Source organism: Pygocentrus nattereri, chromosome 7, assembly GCF_015220715.1.
Source record: "Pygocentrus nattereri isolate fPygNat1 chromosome 7, fPygNat1.pri, whole genome shotgun sequence".
Taxonomy (NCBI): Eukaryota; Metazoa; Chordata; class Actinopteri; order Characiformes; family Serrasalmidae; genus Pygocentrus; species Pygocentrus nattereri.
In genome coordinates, this window is record NC_051217.1 from 33,526,895 (window position 1) to 33,545,524 (window position 18,630).

The window sequence follows — 18,630 nt, forward strand, 5'->3', positions numbered from 1 at the left end:
CGCTCAAAGCCTGCAATGCTAACTTGGCCTCCATTTGTACGCGCATCACACTCCAAGTTCCAAATAGGACCACTCTTTCCTTCACTACCTGAGTTTACATTTCAATCAGCAGCTATTTTATACTTTCACAGTGCAGCTGTGTAGGTGGGAACAGTGCTGAGCTGCTCAGCAGTCAAACATTTCAGTTGACTGAATGTATGTTGCTCAGACATTCGGTCTGTTTAGAGTGGCACTATGGCTGAAATAAACACGTACCACTGTTACTCCTGTTGTAAACATGCCCCCTGACCTTTTGACCCAATAATCTTGACAGTGAGACAGTGACAGAATCACAGATACGGTTGCTTGCAGACGTTTGGTTCTGTTGATTTTCTACTAATGTAAGTTAACACATCCTCTATAAGGATCCCATTTCTGCCCATTTAAAACACCATTACCATTTATGTGCAGCATTTAGCATACTGGGAAAAAATAAAACAATGTGGCCTGTGCACTGTTTTTTTTCCCCCCCATATTTTAAAAAATTTCTGCACTAAAATGTGCAGCAAAATGCTATATTTAATGTTCCCTGTACAGGATGTTTTAACTTGTTTACATTTGGACAAGATAATTTGACCAGAGGTACTTAAACCTATGCATGCTACTGAAACGTGGCAAATATCTTTTAGTGCTAGCTATCGGCCAGAATGCCCCTTAAGTGTATGGGTTTTATTTTTAAGATAAATATAAATAGAGTTAAATATATGAAGCAATGAGGTTCAAACTGGAAATGTTTCAGTAAACAGTAGATGCATTCGTTGATGCTAATTGCAATTATAGTCCAAATATACTGACAATATTTTACTGAACTGATTGTACCTGTCAATAAGTACCTAAAACATACTTTACCTTTAATGTAAGTCAATGGAAGCAGAATTATCCCAAGAAATTTTGGGCCATTTCTTCTGTTCTATTCATCATGAAATGTAGCAAAAAACTGTATATATATATATATATATATATATATATATATATGTGTGTGTGTGTGTGTGTGTGTGTGTTTAGGGTTTTTTATGTTGTTAATTCCTAAGCATGTTCATTACAACTGTACTTTTCAGCAGCCAACAAGTTGTCCAGCATATTGCGCATCGTCCTGTTGGAAAAGCATCCCAAGTGGCTCTTCAAGGAGTTGCTTGAGAGGATGCCAAATGTCTGTTAAGCTGCATCCAGGAAAAGTGATGGGATCTACTCTGAGGAATTCTTTCTTTGATCATTGTATGAGCCCATATGAGTTATTTCACAGTCCTGATGTCTTCACTTTTATTCATGGGGGAAAAAAAGGAAAACAAAAATGAAGTAAAACCTGAGAGGGCATGTCCAGACTTCTGACCGGTACTGTACCTCAGTCCCGCTTCACTCATCATGTCCAGGTACTGAAACCCCTTACAGCAGGTCCATAGCAGGGGCTCAGAGAAACACATGCTGTCATGGAGGATAACGAAACCTGTGTTTGTGTTTTCTAAGCAGCACTGCTCACTCCATCCCTCCATCCCTCCCCCTCCTCCGCCTCTAGCAGCAAGCTGCTGCTTTGAAGCGAGGTCCGTGCGACCGGAGAAAGAGCAGCGCGGAATATTAACTGAGTAGCCACCATCACTCATTAAAAAGGGAAACATTTCACGCAACAGAACCTCTTTTGTCAACCCCCTCTCTCTCGCTTGCTCGCACGCTCTCGCTCACTCTCTCTCTCTCTCTCTTTCTTTCAACTGCCCATTCATTTCAATAGACTTATGAGAGGCAGATAAGAGACAGAGAGATAGAGGAGGCAGCATGCGATGATCATAGTATTAGGATGATGCGCATGCCTCCAGATGTTCATAGCAACAACAGCACACATCATCGCAGTCTGTTCACCCACTTCTTCCTCTCTCCCTCTCTGTCTCTCTCTCTCGCAAACACACAGGCACTGCAGTCCTTCAGGAGAACAGAAGCGAATGGAATGGCAGCTACATTCACCCATTTTCTCCTCCTTATTCCCCTGACAAGCTTTCGCCCCAGACTAGTAATCACTAGGCCAAGTCTCTTTAATGGAAGCACATCAGTCCAGCAGTCTTAAAAGTAAATTGACTTGTTTCAGGCTGAAGGATTTGGGTGGGGGCTTGGAGGGTTGGGGGGCATATATATGTGTGTGTGAGCTGTGATTAAATCTGTTTTTTTTTCCAAAGGCATACACAGGCTTTAAAAGAGAAGGCTAGGACAGATCCAGTCCTTCAGCGTAGGGCTGAACAATACTAGCACTACGTAGGGCCCGACCAATATATTGGCTGGGTGGTTATATTGGCTGATACTAGCATTCCAAGATTTTATCATATCGTCATATCAGCCAGGTGAATCAATAATGTAACATAACTTGGACCTGTATTATCAAGACCTAAACAATCTATTTATTATGACTGGTGAATGCACTAATTTGCATATTGCAGACATATATGTTATCAGTATCAATATCATGATAACTTCTTACACATTATATTCTTTCCCAGCTCTCGGACTAACTTCTGATACCCTGAGATCATTTCATTTCCTGGCTGGAGCTCTGCTGGCCAGCACCTCCACTGATTCATCTGCAGGAGACAGATTACATCATTTTATGAGGATTAAACTCTAATATATAACTCAAAAAGAGCCAGAACAGGCAAAATGATGAGTTTTAGGAGGTCTCTGATTAGTGATGAGATTCATATTATCAATGAAAATCATCATATTTTTTTTATATCATCTAAATTTGGTACAATATACTGATTTTTGAATATACTGGTATACTGAATACACGTTGAACCCATTTCAGGACAATTATTACATTAAGACATGACATAAGTCACTTAATCATAATATTTCTGGAGAACTGGCTTAGTGAATTCTTTATAGACAGGGTACCCACAGGTCATTATAAATCCGTCTTTAGCAGTCTAACGATTATCCACATGGGGGTGCTATAAGCACTCAGAAAGGTGTGCATTACAGAAAAAGTGGAAACCCACATCAGCAGGATCTCCCGAATGCATATATGTTTGCATTTACAGATTTCATGCATATGAAGTAAAGTTAAATGCTGTTAAAGCAACACAAGTATGATTACCCTACTGTAAACATGCACTGTCCTCATGCTTTCTTTACGCGGTACCATAACAGCAGGCTATTTACATGCACTAGGATTTTTCAAAGGACGGTAGTCATATATGGATATATGAATTATTACAATTCAAAATGGTTTAAATTTCATGGAGTCTCTTTATCTGACAGGTTTAAACCATACATTTACGTACTAATATCACATTTATGAGATGCTTATATTCGACATATATTCAAAACACTGAGGCTACGTTCTACACAAAAGTTTGCAATCCAGCTGCTTAGGCCTGGCATGTACTGGCCTAGATTAGTCACTCATTAGCCACGGGCGGTCAGGCGCCCAATAATGTCAGATCGCGTGAAGGCAACGTGTTTGAGCAAACCTACGACAAGCTCCAGAGAAGTGAGGGGTTGGAGGGAGAAGAGAGGAATGGGAGAGGAGGAAGCAAACGCGAAAGAGAGACAGAGAGACAGTGAGTGAGAATAATGGGAAGAGAGTGGGAGAGACAGAGTGGGAAAGCTTGTGAGAGAGAGAGAGAGTGAGAGAGTGAGCAAAAGCAAAAGAGAGAGAAAGAGCAGGCGACTGTTGTGTATGAAAGGATTATTTACGAAAGCCTGAGAGGATTCCATTTAAATGATGAATCCTAATGAGAGGGGGTCCGGCTGACGACAGCAGCAAGAGAGCTGCGAGTAAAGAAAAAGGCGAGGGACAAAAAAAAGGGAACACAGTACTATAGCTGGCCTCTTGTCAGAGAGTGGAGAGAAGGGTGAGGGGGCTTAAGCGTCTAATCTCTAAATCGAGACGAGAATCGGTAAATCAGATTAATACCAAATCAGAACAGCACAAGCAAGATTGGATCCCCTTCATTGATTTCCTTTGGCTTTAGTCGGCTGATTCGGCCAGTGTGACTCGAAACAGAGCAGGATTTCAAGGGTCTGAAGCAGAAAATTGCAGCTGCGGTTTGCAGATAAAAAAACGTGCACTCCATTCCTGAGCCTAGTGCCGACTTCTCCTGAGAGGGAGACGAAGGGATGCGTCAGTGTGTATTGCTATGGGGGGCTTGGTATGTGGATGGGTGTCGCTATGTTGCCTGTTGTACACACTTGTACAACACTAATATCGCATATAAGCTGCAACACACTGATGAGCCCTTTAATGAACCACAACATCTTTCACGGTGTCCTGTAAGCATCCAGTCCGTTTCTGTACTGATGAATGCATTTGAAAGTCTTTCATATATATCTAACTTCATCAAACGTTTGAACACCCATGGCTACATTTAGCAAATAAACAGCAAAAAAAAAAAAAAATCAACTAAACAAGGGGTGCCTTGTTTTTCTCACCCTACCTCAAACCTAACCCTCATTATAGCCTTGGCAATAAAAAAGAAGCAGTTCTACTTGTCAGATTAAAAAAATTAACATTTTGTAAAACACACACACGCACATACACACATGCACACCGACCACAAGGGCCTCCACAACAGGGCCATAATGAAACTCATGCTGGGCTCAGAAACACCTTCATCACCCTCAGGGTGACTGCATGCTTCCGAGATCTCTAATTTCAGCATCATTACGCACTCCGTGGCCCTGAGCAAAAGACCCTTACAACCAACAGCCAGAGTGAGGGTGTGGGTTCATTTGGGGCTCACTCCTCACTGCAGTTTGTGCACTCAGTGTGCAGAGGAGAACACTCCATGCTGTCACACTTTCTCTATTATTTACGTGCGGAGCTCATCAGTATGTTTTATTCATGGTAGAGCAGCTACACTGGCCCTCCGCAGCAATGGGAGGGCTAAGTGTGCTCTTTGAGCGCAACCCAAAACCCCACTGTAGGCATCAGTCTCAGAAAAGGAGAGCAGCCCTTTTGAGTTTATGTTGATAAACCATTTAAAACTTTAACTAGGACCATGGTGGGGACATTTTCTTTTGCTCCAAAAGAACGTCTGAGCAATTATGAAACCACATCAAAAGCAAACAAAAATTAATTGTGCTCGCACTGACATGTCGGCCCTGTTAAAGAGCTTTTATTAGAGTTTGCTGGAAAACTGCAGCCACCAAGGTCAGGAAAACAACGGCAGCGTTTTAGCAGTTCGCTCAAGCTGCTAGTCCTAGTCCTCGAGGAGAACACAGCGCGCTAAATTGGGCATTGGTTCCCCTCTTACTGCCTGGAAGCACTTGTCCATCCACGTCCCCAGTGAGACCTCAACCGGGTCGCACCAAGGGGAGCCAGATCAAGCAGGCATTTGCATTCCAGCTCCAACTATAGTCTCAATATCTACAGGGTCACTTTTTTCACACTAAAACGACCCCCCACCACGTGTCACTGTCTGACGAACAGAGCTCTATCCTTCTGGGACGAGAGCCCTTGTAGCCCCCAGGCAGGCTGTCACCTCTTGAGGTTAAGAAAACACACAGTGAGGTCTGGCTGATGAGCCGAACAGCTTTTTCACTCTCCCTGGATGGACGACCTGCAGCAAACACACCTGTTCCAGTTCACCACCACTTCATGCACCACCCACTTCATCTGACCATTTGGTTCCAAGAATATGTTTCTGTCCAGCCATTAGGACTATGCACAAGATCCAGCAAGTAACACAGATGCAGTCATGTTGAATCTCAAATGGCTCCTTTTATGCTATATAGTGAGGCACAAATACAAATAAAGGGTTCCTTGGAGTTTGGGTGCCGTTTTTTGATGGACGGTCAATGGATTGTCAATATCAAATTAACAGTTTTTATTTTTGGGAGATCAGGCTCCACTCCTCCAATCACAATGTAATTTTCTTTTTTTTTTGGTATTATCTTCTCTCATGAACAACTTGTGTCATCTGAAAGTATGTGTAGCTGTCAAGAAGCGGTCGCTGAGAACAGGAAATACATAAAACAAATGAAAATTTCCATCAGATCTAAAATGGACATCTGAGATATGCAGTAAGGTTTTCTGGACTGAGGAGTCATCATCTGTACTTGCTTAGACCCAGAAAATATAACCAGCTTCTAAGACTGAACGTTGGATGTGTTTACAAGAAAAAAATATCCCTGCAGATTTCTCTGAAATATATGTTTTCTGTTGTTTTCCAGCACCGAGAAACAAAGAACCATATAGAAGTCTTTCCTTTTAAGAGCATAGAAAGGCTTCCACACCATAATCTGCACTGTAGGTCTAACAGGGAGCCTTTTAGGATTCAGCTGCAATCCACGCTGCATGGATACTGCCAGAGGAGCTCTTCATGCAGCCAAGGCAGAATGGTTGGTTAGAATGGTGAAACCCTAATCAAAGGAAAGCACTTAGTATCTGGAGCCAACCACCCAGTCGATGTAAATATTGCACTGTGGACTGAGTGGGTGACTAATTGCAATTCATTCTCAGCCTGTAGTTTACAGGCACCTCTGCGGCTCGTCATTCACACTCAAAGCTAGTAAACAGGCGGCTAAACCACACGGAGGGTGTCTGAACGCAAGATTCATTTGTTAAGTTTGCACGCTGCCAAGTTATTACTTGGATTACATTTCTGAGCTAGGCAAATTCCCATTCGGAATAATTGCATTTTCGTGGCTGATGCTCATCCATCATCAATGTTTAATCCAACTAAGATGCGGATTTGGGGCCTGGAAATCTCCTTAACCTGCCGGTGAGGCTAATATCTGCACCGTGAGGGCCCCACGAAGAGCCACCGGTGGTGCGCAGACAATTAAAGAGGTACGTGGAGCGTGATGAGTAGGGAGACAGAACTAAGACCCAGTTCTGTTCCGTAGAGTAGACCAACCGAAATGTCGCATTTATGGCCACTTCGTTCTCCCCGCTTTTATGGAATGATGGAAAACAGCAAACCACAAATGTGTGATTCAGGCATCTATCAGCAGGCTTATATAATCCCACACTGGAAAAACACATGGTGGACATATTTCACAGATGGAACAGTGTAAGAGAGGAAGGCTTTCACTGTGTTCACACTGCAGATGATTCCGATTTGTTTTTAGGTACATCTCATAAGCTGTGCTTGTAACCCATTCATCCACTGTCAGCTGGCTAATGTGCATAGACTCCACTCTTCCACTAAGCACTAAGCAAAGGCAGAAACTAACGGACCTGATGTTCTGTAGCTCGTATAGACACTAACACACAGTGTAGCAGAGAATAACAGCAGACAGTGTCTGAGATAATACCTATACATAAACCTGAGAGATGCTCCATGGATTAAAGCATGCAGCATACATTGAACATGACATGGAATATAAAAGAAAGAAAATCCTACAATTCCAGAAACATAAAAGCTGAAGCTAAAGCTTAACCAACACACAGCTATCCTACAGAAAATGACTGCAAGTACATTTAGAAACTACGACAGTTTCCAGTGAGGTGGATGTTCATAATAACGTCCAGCACTATCCATACCAATGCTGCGCAGACTGGACTGGTTCAGAAGGGAAGGTTTCTTTCACTGGGTGGGTCCCATTTGGGTAATTTGATTAAAGTTAGCTTTTCTGACGTGTCAGTTTGCTTTTCTGGATTGTTGCTGGTTAGCTAAGAACATGATCCAGATGGCTGCTAAGCCCTCAGACTTCATCTGGTTGTAATAGCCGAACTTTGTAAGCTTGGCTGGCCGAACTCACTTATTCCTAAACTTTCATTTAAGTTTGCTGGGAAATAAACATGGGAATAAACATGGTTACACATGAGTTACTGCTGACCCAAAGCACAACTTCAAGCAGGCTAGCTAGCTAATTTTTGCTCTGTTGAAGTCCAAAAACCTCCCACAGACAACAATATGGCCTACATGTCACAGTGAAGCACTCAGTAACAGCACTCAGTAACAAAAATAGCTAACAAGGCTAATTGACGTTTAGGCCAGCTGGGTGTGGCAAAGCATGGTGGATATGAAAGCTTTGTTTCAGTTCTGGTCTTTGTCTATCCATAATACTACTTCTGTTACTTTGTACTCTTTGCATGACACATCTACATGGCATGGATGCCTATCTGATCATCTAGCATCACTAGCGATCAAAATTCAAACCTCATTTTAATAGGATTTGGATCGCATTCCTAAAAACAGAGTTCCATGCAGTTCAGATTTTAAAAGCTGTCAGGATCCAAAACGACATGCAGTTAAACCTGATTTGTGTGTGAACAGACCTCTAGAAACTTTTAAGTGCTTTTTAAACCACAAGCGAAAAGCATTTGAATTCGATTTGTAAAGACTAAGCCATAACAGTTTTTTAGAGCAATCACATTGATTTTTCGACAAAATTCATAACTCTGCCTTGGTGAACATGGCCTGATCCACTGGCGGGAGCTTGTGATCTGAGCTATTCCTGACCTTGCATTCAGCTCGCCGAGGTGGGAGGCATATTGAGCGCTCTGCCGCTGGTTTGGCACAGCTGGCTTGATCTGAAGCACCACCGCGGACGGCTCGTGTTAATAGCTTTCCACACTGTTAATTTCACAAATGGCTGGGCCAGACCTCACAGATCATTTGTGCTTGATGAAGAAAGCCACACTCCTCTGCCATCAATCCGGCTCTCTGCTAGTGTCCAACTCACTCGAGCCTGTAAATCTCATCTAAAGGGTCTGATACATGGGTTAAATGTTGATTTCTCCTGGAAAAGCGAACAGCTAGATGGACAAAGTACCAGACTGTCTTTTCAAACAGTGCAATATTGCTTTGTGGCATTGTGATGTGTTCATCAGCTCATGGTCTAAAGTCTGGCTATGCACTGACAAGGCACAGTAAAAGCTACTCACTTGATCTATTCACCTCTTCCACATCATATCTATTATATATCACCCACAGGTACAAAGGTAAAACATAATAACTGTAGAATGAATATCTGTCCTGAAAGTAAAGCCTGGCAGACACACTTCTATGCAAATGTTTGGGCACCTCTGGTTAAATGACATACTTTTTTGATATTCTAAGTTAAAATAAGCACAATTACTGTTTATGTTCGTCAATTTAACATATCAGGGGGAAAAAAAGAAAAAGAAAAAACATAAAATGTGGCCTGTGCGAAAGTTATGGCATGGTTTGTATTTTTTTTTTGTTTTATTTTTACATTATGCACATAATTCTGCAGAAAAATGCACTTTTATAAGAGCATACATTATTATACAATCTATAAAATTTGCTATTTGAATGTTCAAACTTTAGAACACAACAGGATTAGCCAGCCAATGAAATCGTCTAAACATGTAACATACCTACAAGCCCAACCCTTTGCATGGGAATAACATAACATGCTATGGCAAAACATAAATAAATAAATAAAACAAGCCCCACACAGGGCTACAATATTCAACCTACTAAACACTGTGAGTTTCTGTTCTTTTTACTTTAACAAGTGTGACAATCATATGGGTGCTACATTTTAACCCTATGCTATGGGTATAGGCCACGCAACATTCATATGGGTCAGACGCGAACTGGAAGACGACATGCTAACATTAAATTATAGCCAGTAATGCATTTTAGAATAATAATCTGCAACCCAAAGCAATGAATTTTACCAAAATGCTTTTAAATCTCTGTGCAGCAGAATTAGATATGAGGCTGCACGATATAAAAGCCCATTGTGAGTAGATGAGAAAGTGTGAAATCAGCTAACGGTAGGTCCACTGAGCCTTCCTGCATGAGACGAAACACAACACAGGCTTCTTTCAAAAATATGTCTAAAATCCGACAACCCAAAACAACAGCGCTAAAGACGGAACCGATAAACAGCGTTATCTGTTCGACGGCACAAACACTCAGTTAAAAGTAAAGCATTCATAATGTGATGGGTGAGCTGATCCATATATCGATCCAAAGTGCAAAAGGACAGTAGAACATAAGTATCAGGCCCCAACGAACAGCATCAACCTGACTTTTTAATGCACTCCAAGCTTGCGCTCAGCAGGGAGTATTAAAAGCATTCATTATAAAAACACAGCTCTGTGAATGATCTACAAAATAATACGGCTCTTTCACAGTCCTGAGGGACCTCTGCCCTTCACAGCCAATGGTTCCCCTTCTTCTATTGCACCTCATGAGCTGAAACTCAAGTCTTTGCCGGTTATATTTGGGAAAACAGAAGAAAACGAACAATGCAGATGTCAATCAACACTGGGCTTGACAACCACTGTGCTGTACAACTGAAGGATGGATGAAATGGGCCTTTTTTACTTTTCGAAACCCCATTTCCATCTAATCTTTCACATCACAATTAGAGTACTTCAGGAAATTATGTACCTGTTGAGTGTCTGGCAGAATGGCAACCTAAAAGGTAACCATTTTAGAAAAAGTGACCTGGTGGAAAGTGTTGTGCTCAGTACGAAAGGACAGTTTGAATCATTGTAATTGGCAGGATGTACAAAGACATATTGGTGGGCAGAGGTTTGCTTAATAAAGCCTGCACTGGGCAGATGTTTACATCTCAAACCACTATTTGATGACTAAAATATTGTGCTCTGGAAGAATGTTTAGGCAATGCAGGGATAAAAATGCTTCATTTTATTCATGCATAACTTACACAAACATTGAATAACAAAATCCAGGTGAGTCTGGTGCCAATTTGTGGACTATTTTGCCTCACAACTGCTGGAAAAAATGTTTTGGGCCAGAACTGTACCTTAAAACCATTGTAAAATAATGTATAGGGCACCAGGCAGTGTATTCATAACCATGTCAAGGAATGACTTGCTGTGAAGGAGCTTTTAGAGCCATTAAATGCTTTGACTGTCTTGTTCCTACCACCACTACTGGGAACAATTCTGACTTCATGTTTCTCTAGAACGAAGCATTTCACATCAACCCACACCTTAACAACTACATTATGCAGAGGTTTAGAGAAATTGATGAAAGTTAACGTCTCAAAAGCTACTATGGAACCTGCATCCACCCAAATGTACCCTTACATACGCACACATATACACACTTGCAGATGTGTACACTGCCAGCTTGGCTTCAATTGTAAGGGTCACAACAGGCTGTATATCACTTAGTGCTTCAAAGGAGCTTGACTTTAATAGGGCTGACCCTTTGATCCAGAGGTGAATAGCTGAATTCCTGTGTTTGCAAGTAAAGAAGACTAAACACAAAGCCACACAATAGCAACGTTTACTTAGGAATCCTCACCCGCACCCAGGAAATGGTACATATTTACAGCCACTTTTGCCCATTTGCTATCTTTCCTGTACACTGTGCGCTGTCAAGATGCTCTGGGCTATCTGATAGCACTCGGCACAGCAACTTAAGGAGTGTTGCCAAAACTCCCAAATTAAAAACGCCACTCAAACGTTCCTTTCGCAGTCAACGGGATAATCAAAGCACTGTGGAAATTTAAAGGGACGTTCCTTTCTCTGTCTCTCCGATTGAACAGCTTCAAAGGACATCACAACATGATTGCCTTGGCTAGCAAACTAATCCTGGTCTCCAGCATGAGCCAAAGGATCATCTCCACACAAATCAGACAAGACTTTCTGATCAAAGAAAGAGCCCTCAACGTTGGCTCACGTGCTCCGCAAAAGTACAGCCCTGGTCAATTACCAGCTCCATCCATTCCGCCGTGTAATATCCAGGTTAAAAATGGTAACAAAGCCTCAAAGGGGAATGTTGTTATTAGGGATAATGAGTGGCATCATTACTTTCGTACAGAAAGCAATGGTCCAAAGAGCTCTTTTCTTGTAATCAAGATGGTGTAAATGCAAACAGAAGCAAGAGATTTGAACTTCTGTGTTGGAAAAAACAGTCCCAAAGGATAAAAGGCTCCGAATGTTGGTGGATCCCACACTGCCGCTGAGTGCTTGTGAGCTACTTGTTAAGTCATTAATGGAAAAAACACTGCAAAACCATGCCAGCCATGCCACAGCAAAACCGCTATGTTAATACTCACAGTATTTATTTCATCAAGGCCCCCCAAGTTCTGCTGCATCCAGTACTAGATATGAAAGGATTCAAGGCTTCTGTGAATCCCAGAATCCTTTCATGTCTAGTCTTATAAACAGCCAAAGTGGTTTGCATCATAATGTGTGGCCTAAACCCATTTCTTTTATGGAAGCACCTTTTGGGCAAGCAGCCATAATGCCTTCACAGGATTAACCTGACCAGTTCCAACACACACAGAGATAAACCTTGCGAGGGTGTTTCACCTTGAAATGTCCCACTTCGGTGCACTGATACATGCTGTAAAATTTAATAGGGGAAAATCGGACGATGGTGCCCAAAAACCTCAGAAGAAGCAACAAAAAAAAAGCTTTATTTCTGTAAGAGAAACACGGAAACCTAGAAAAAGGGGTGATTGATGTCCTCTGTTGAGAGGTCAAACACAGGAGGTAACAGAAATTTTTCCTCATGCCATCTGCTTGGCCTCTCATAGGGATAACTGTAAATCATGCAATCACCACCAAATGGCACAATTCAGTTTATTGCTGCAAGCTTCATCTATTATGATATGTCTGTTGAATCATACTGAGCCAGGAATTTCTTCAGTGCGGGTCAGTTTATTTCTCCCTCCGTGCTTTAGACCAACAGGATGAATACCGAGCACAGTATCAAAGAGCGCATAAATATACGTCTATCGTTTTTTTTCCTTTTCACATTAAGACTGAAAGTGAACAGGAAGCGCCTAATGGAATGGGTTGTTTTATGTACCAGAAAAGGCTTTAAATGACCATTTTGCAACCTTTCTTTGTCCCTTAGACTCAAACAGACTGTCTTCCTTACTGTGCCTTTAAGACTGAGCCCTGTTCTGATTGGCTGCCTTGTATTATGGCTCAATTAAAGGGCGGTCCAGGCTGAAACACTCCTTACAACTTCAGTATGAATGGACCGAATAGGCGGATATATGTAAATGCAGTGATTAATAAGGCTGTTTCTGCAGCTTAGCTTGGATGTATGGCTTGAGAAGTGAATGGTACACTTTGAAACTTTTTCCATGTTTACATACAGCATCAAACTCTTTTCTTTAAACAAATGGGAGGTTATCCATGATACAGGCCCCTCAACACGGAAGAACGTCTGTCAAATAAACACTAACGACTTCATAACTTCATGACTATGTCGATTACACTGGCCTGGCCTTAATCGCTTTCAGATATTATTGACAGATATGCACGTCCAGGGGGATCCCTGCACCTAATTACAGCCAAGCACATGTAAATTGTCCCGTTAAACGGGTTCGACTTTGGCAAGACTGGGTCTTGAACATGCTCATGCAGAATGCTGACATCCATCTGTCTCCATGCACCAGTAACAGGAACCGAATCCAACGATGTTTCCCAATGAACTGTTCCTGGCAGTGAGTGACTGCTAGTAAAACAAGAAGCAGCATGTTCTCATAATTCATCAGGTTCCTTTAATCTTCGGCTTTGAAATGCTGCTTACTCTGCTTAACAGCCACACTGGGCAGCGCGAAGTCTTTTGAAAGTATCAAACAAGGGCTGTGTTATCAGTCCCGACATGCATATGTGCACTCAGGCTCTTCTTTTATTCCCTTTTTTGAGCAATTCTTGTGCTTGGTGAAGAGAAGAAAGGAGCAGATGTGGCCAAAGACTGCCTCTCCAGCTGCTAATTGCAAGAGACGTTTTTTTTTAACAAACATATGCCAGACAAAGAGGGATGAATTCAAAATGTGCTGCGTATATTGCTTGGATCGCAGACTGTCCTTGGTGGACTGGGTTCCACAACGGGGAGTGACAATGGGTTTGTGTACTCAGAGATCAGCCTGCAAGGATCTCAGGGATATGGCCTTTTGTGCTCGCTCACAGCCTCACCCAGCTCTGCCTTTGTGGGGATTTGCATTTCTATGGCTTGCAATCACAAGTCATAGCTTGCAAACAAATTGCCTATAATTTGACTGTCTTGCACTAATCTTGAGAAAAAAAACACTCAGTACAGAGTAGGAAAGGCTCATAATCACAGAATAAAACAAGAAAGGTGTCAAAAAGGGCTCAGTTTCCAGCCTTCCGATGGATGACTCTTTAAGAAGACACTGTCAAAGAGATATGCAAGCGTTAATAACTTTTCAAAGTTGGAAGCTGGAAATGGGAACTGGACATCAAGCCAAGAACCACTCAAGAGCCTTTCGCTTTTACAGCTGAGGACCACGTTCTATCAAATCTGTGGCCGTGCTTTAAGGAAAACAAAATTAGCTTCCATCCCTCATTTCATGTTTGTTTGCACAAATCCATGAAATCAAGAGCCCAAGGTCAAAAAGGAAGGTGGGAAGAAAAAAAAATCAATGGAGGTGAAAAATGAGTGGAGTCTAGCCTGTAAAAGGAGATGCGCTCGTCATCACGTAGACATTCTCCCGTTTGACCCCGTGCAGCTGTCTAGGCCGGCCAGGCTCATTAGACTGAGCCGCTGGGGGCAGGTCCACTCAAGCCCGGGGAGCAGGGCTTCACATCACTCTGTTTGTTTACAACATTAGAGGTCGGCAGGGTGGTATTGATTGGGAAATGTACTTTCAAACAGCAGTTTATTAAAAGACACCCAGCAGTGGGCCTGACGGGGGCTGCTGTTAAAGGTCTCAGAGGGAAGGAGCTGCGAGGCGGCGGGGGTCTAAAGGCAGGTGCACCTAGTCTATTGCAGTTAGAATTCTATGCCTGAGTCGGCGTGGTTACTTTCCCTGGTGATTTATCGGTTTCAGAGGGAACAGCAGAGGCAGATCTGACTGCTGCTTTACTCATATATTACAACAGCCCCTCTTTAAACTGCCCCTCTTTAAACAGTCACCTGAACACCTTCAATGCATCACATATGCAACTGCATTGGCAGGATAAATGAAAACCCACCAAAAAACCTCTTTACAAAGTATATTTGGTCTATGTACTTGTCCAATATGCAAATGCAAATAATATCTAATATTTTAATCAGAAAAAAAAACTCATGTGACGCTGCTTTCACCTCTAAACTAACCAAAGATCCAAACACTGAAATCTCAATATCTTCCCCATCTCCTGTTCTTTCTACTCATAGTCATCTTGTTTCTACCTGAGCTTCCAAACCACAAGGGTGACCATCAGTGGAAACGGCCAACAGCACATTTTAATCTAGCGCCACATCGCTGTCGCCACCTGCCGGCAGCGCGTGGTACTGCAGCATCCACAGACACTTTCGGCTATTCCTTTCAATGAATTTCAATTTGTCCGAACATTTCCTAACAAGTTCAGCTCAGCAGCAAATGAAGGATCGGGCTTGGTTCGAGACAGAAAATGTGTCATTCTGAAGGAGAAAAGATGGGCAGAGACACGTTTCTTGAACAGTTCATGCACAATTGTTCATATTCATGCGGTTTTGTTGTTTCACTTAGGACGTAATCTGTATAATCTACTTACTTGACGCGTTCATGATAAGCAGCAGGAGTATCCAAAAACTCGCCAGCATCGCCATATTTTATGCCTTTTTTTTGCACCCAAATATCCGAGATCCCGAGATCCTTGGACAATCTCCTGGACAATCAATTCAGACCGATTCGGTGAGGCATACAAACTTCAGCACGATCAGCCCCCCCAAGTCCAAAAATCCCCTCAGAATCTCAGCGATCGGAGAGAAATGCAGTGCATACGCGCTCAGCGGGGGGAGTAGCGGTGGCGCTTCGAGCACTTTCGCTTCTTTCCCAGCGACTCCGAATAGCCGTAGTTGAGTTTTTGTGGATGGCCAGGTAGAGCGCGTCACTTCGCCTCGACTGGACACATAAACCCCCAACACAGTGGCGCACACGCGCGTCGAACGGCTACTTGTGTCCAGAAGTGTCGAGGCAGACAGTGTCTAGAGAGGAGGCGAGAGAGGAGAACCTCGGGTGGGTTCAGGTGGAGAGATCCAGGTCTTTAGCAGCAGCCGATGAAGATGAAGCCCAGGCGCTGCATCCAGTAGGCAGACAGGCGGGCAGGCGGGCGGGCAGCGTTGTTCTGCCCCTCCTCCGAGTGGAAGTGGCGGGAGGAGCTCTGTGCTTAAACTTCCCCCCCACCGGAGAGACCCACTCACTGCGAGCTCGCCTTGATAACTGCGCTCGCCTCTGCGCTCCACCAACTCCTTCGCCTCTGGGTCCACCACTGAACTTTGTCTCGCCCACGCAGCAGCCCCCCAACTTGGAGACGTTCGGCTAGAGGGTTGAGTTTTGCACGGTGGCTGGAGGGGTCAGGGGTTTTGCCATGAAAAAGGGAGCTAGATGGTGGGCTTTCACCCACTGTGGTGGGGATCCAGGGTTTATTCAGTCTGCCAAAGCAACGCTAAGCAAATGTGGACTGTTACAATGAGAGAGAGAGAGAGAGAGAGAGAGAGAGAGAGAGAGAGATCCGAATCGGATGACGTGAGATAAAGGAGGGGCTTTGGCTGTCATGCAAAGCTGGTAGGAGTAGACTGATCAGACATGGCGCTCGAGTTGGCTGAGCTGAGTTTAAAGACACAGCGAGTGGACTTGTTTCCAAGCAAGTTCAGAACTTTGTTTCCTCGAAGTTTTCTGGTCCGTTTCTGGCCAAGGCTGACTTTGTTCTTGGTAAAGTTGTTGCAGTCTGACACATGACAATATTTACACTTCAAATACTCGTTTTAGCACATAGCTGAAAACCTTGTATCTCCAAAATTGTAACTTTACAGGAGATGGAAAAAACCTAATTTACTTTTAATGAAGGTCAATGGAACCAGACATTTCCCCCAAGTCATTTTGGGCTGTTTCTTTTGGTCCATTCATTGTGAAATTCACACACAGTGTAAAGAACAACAGGCATTTTTAAATTATGCCAAAAACTGAAAAACGACAAAAATGAAGATGTGAGGTTTTCTTCCACCGACAGCGATATGTGAACTTCCCTGATATCCAGCCTATATTGGTCACATTTGGAGTTAAATGTGACACATACACCAACTTATTTGAAACTGGGCATTTTCAGATATGGGGTATGTATTTCAGTAATTAATCCAAAACGTGTGTGTAACATATTTATAACAGTGTAATAAAGCATTATTAATATATGGATGACGTATTGCTTGTATATGTTTGCTCTTCATGTCATGTAATATAAGGTTTTATTGCAGGCATGACTTTGATTTGTTGCTTTAAAAACATCTTTGGGTTTTTATCAGACATACATAGACAGACAGTGTATATCTGACAGTGTTCACCCATTTATCAGACATATATGGATGATTCACGTATTATGCATATATGTCCAATTTTTGATACTTATATATGCACATATGTTTTCAAATATATGTCTCACACTTTATAATATATATATGCATGTAGGGCCATGTGTTTTTTGCTGTTAGACCAATATACGCTAAAACATACTGTAGCCTATAGTTGATACTTATGTTATATACTGTTGTAGCCTTGATTTAGTGTATTATACCAGGCTATATTAAAATGGAACTGTTTTTTTTGTTTGTTTGTTTTTCCAAATGTATGCATAATTAATTGGTCAAGGTGTAAAAATAGTCATTTAGAGTTTAGTTTGAAGTTGTTGTTTTTTTGTTTTTTTTTTTTGTTAGTGGTGGTGATGAACTAGACCTCTGAAGACCTTATGGTCTCTAAAACAGACTCACCGAAAGTTTTCAGTGAAATGGGTACAAATACTGTATCGGCCTATAACATGTTTTTAATCCACTATGATGGAGAGATACATTCAGGATGTTAGAAGTTCCCAGCAGACACTTATTTTTATTGCCTAACAACTATTTTACCATTATCAACATTACATATACACCCAAAAACATGGAAGACACATGTAGTTTCAGTGGTTGTTTTGGAATTCTTGCCTCCTATCACCCCCACTGTGGTAGGAGAGTCAATAAGCTTGTCACCAGTGGACCTTTTCACATCAAAACACTTGTTTACATCTCAACAAATGAAAAAAAAAAAAAAAAAGTTGAATTTCCTTTAATTAATCTCCTCATAAACAGCTTTGCATTCAACAACTGATGTAACCTCAGCCTCAAAATGTTGTCTACTTCCATGTTTCTGAGTGTTCATAAGTAAGACATTTCCTGCTCAAGCCTAGTATGATGTAGCTTAACGGTTGACAGTGAAACACTGGCTCCACCTCCACCTTGTGTTTGCACCACACCTTAGTCATGTCAGCTGATCAGTGCCTTCTTGATCCGATTCAAATGTGTTAAAGCGGAAAGCACAGGGCTGTGGTGTGCGGGGGAACCAGAGTGCTGGGGTTGGGAAACACGTTCTGTGATGATGGCATTTCAAAATTTCAGCCTCAAACACACATCGATTTATTTATTTATTTCTTGGAGATGACTTTGGGACAGTGTTGAAGATCCTGCGTCATGATCTCACTAGTGATGAGGAGAAAGCATAACACCTCCCTCTGCTGGTCACCTCTACAGTGGGAGAGGTTTCAGAGGGCTTCCTTGGGGGAGGTGTCTATGTGAGCTGTTGGATTACCGCTTGTTTAGCCTATTGTAGATTTAACATTTGTTGCTTTAGTGTTTATGCTAATTATTTTGATAAACATTTGTCAAAAGTTGTTCCTCCTTTCATTACAACTGAAGTTTCACGTTGGTATGTAAACTGGTAAGTAAATAAGAC

The 18,630-nt window shown here is 42.3% G+C and overlaps 1 protein-coding gene across 1 annotated transcript in view; it reads right to left on the bottom strand.

Annotated features, from left to right (window-relative positions):
* nectin1b (nectin cell adhesion molecule 1b) overlaps window positions 1–16,337 on the bottom strand; it is a 142,179-nt gene extending 125,842 nt beyond the window's left edge. The window contains exon 1 of the mRNA XM_017701951.2: window positions 15,425–16,337. Within this exon, the coding sequence (XP_017557440.1) occupies window positions 15,425–15,479 (55 nt within the window). The 5' untranslated portion in view covers window positions 15,480–16,337. The remainder of the gene's footprint in view (window positions 1–15,424) is intronic.
* Between the last annotated feature and the right edge of the window lie 2,293 nt (window positions 16,338–18,630).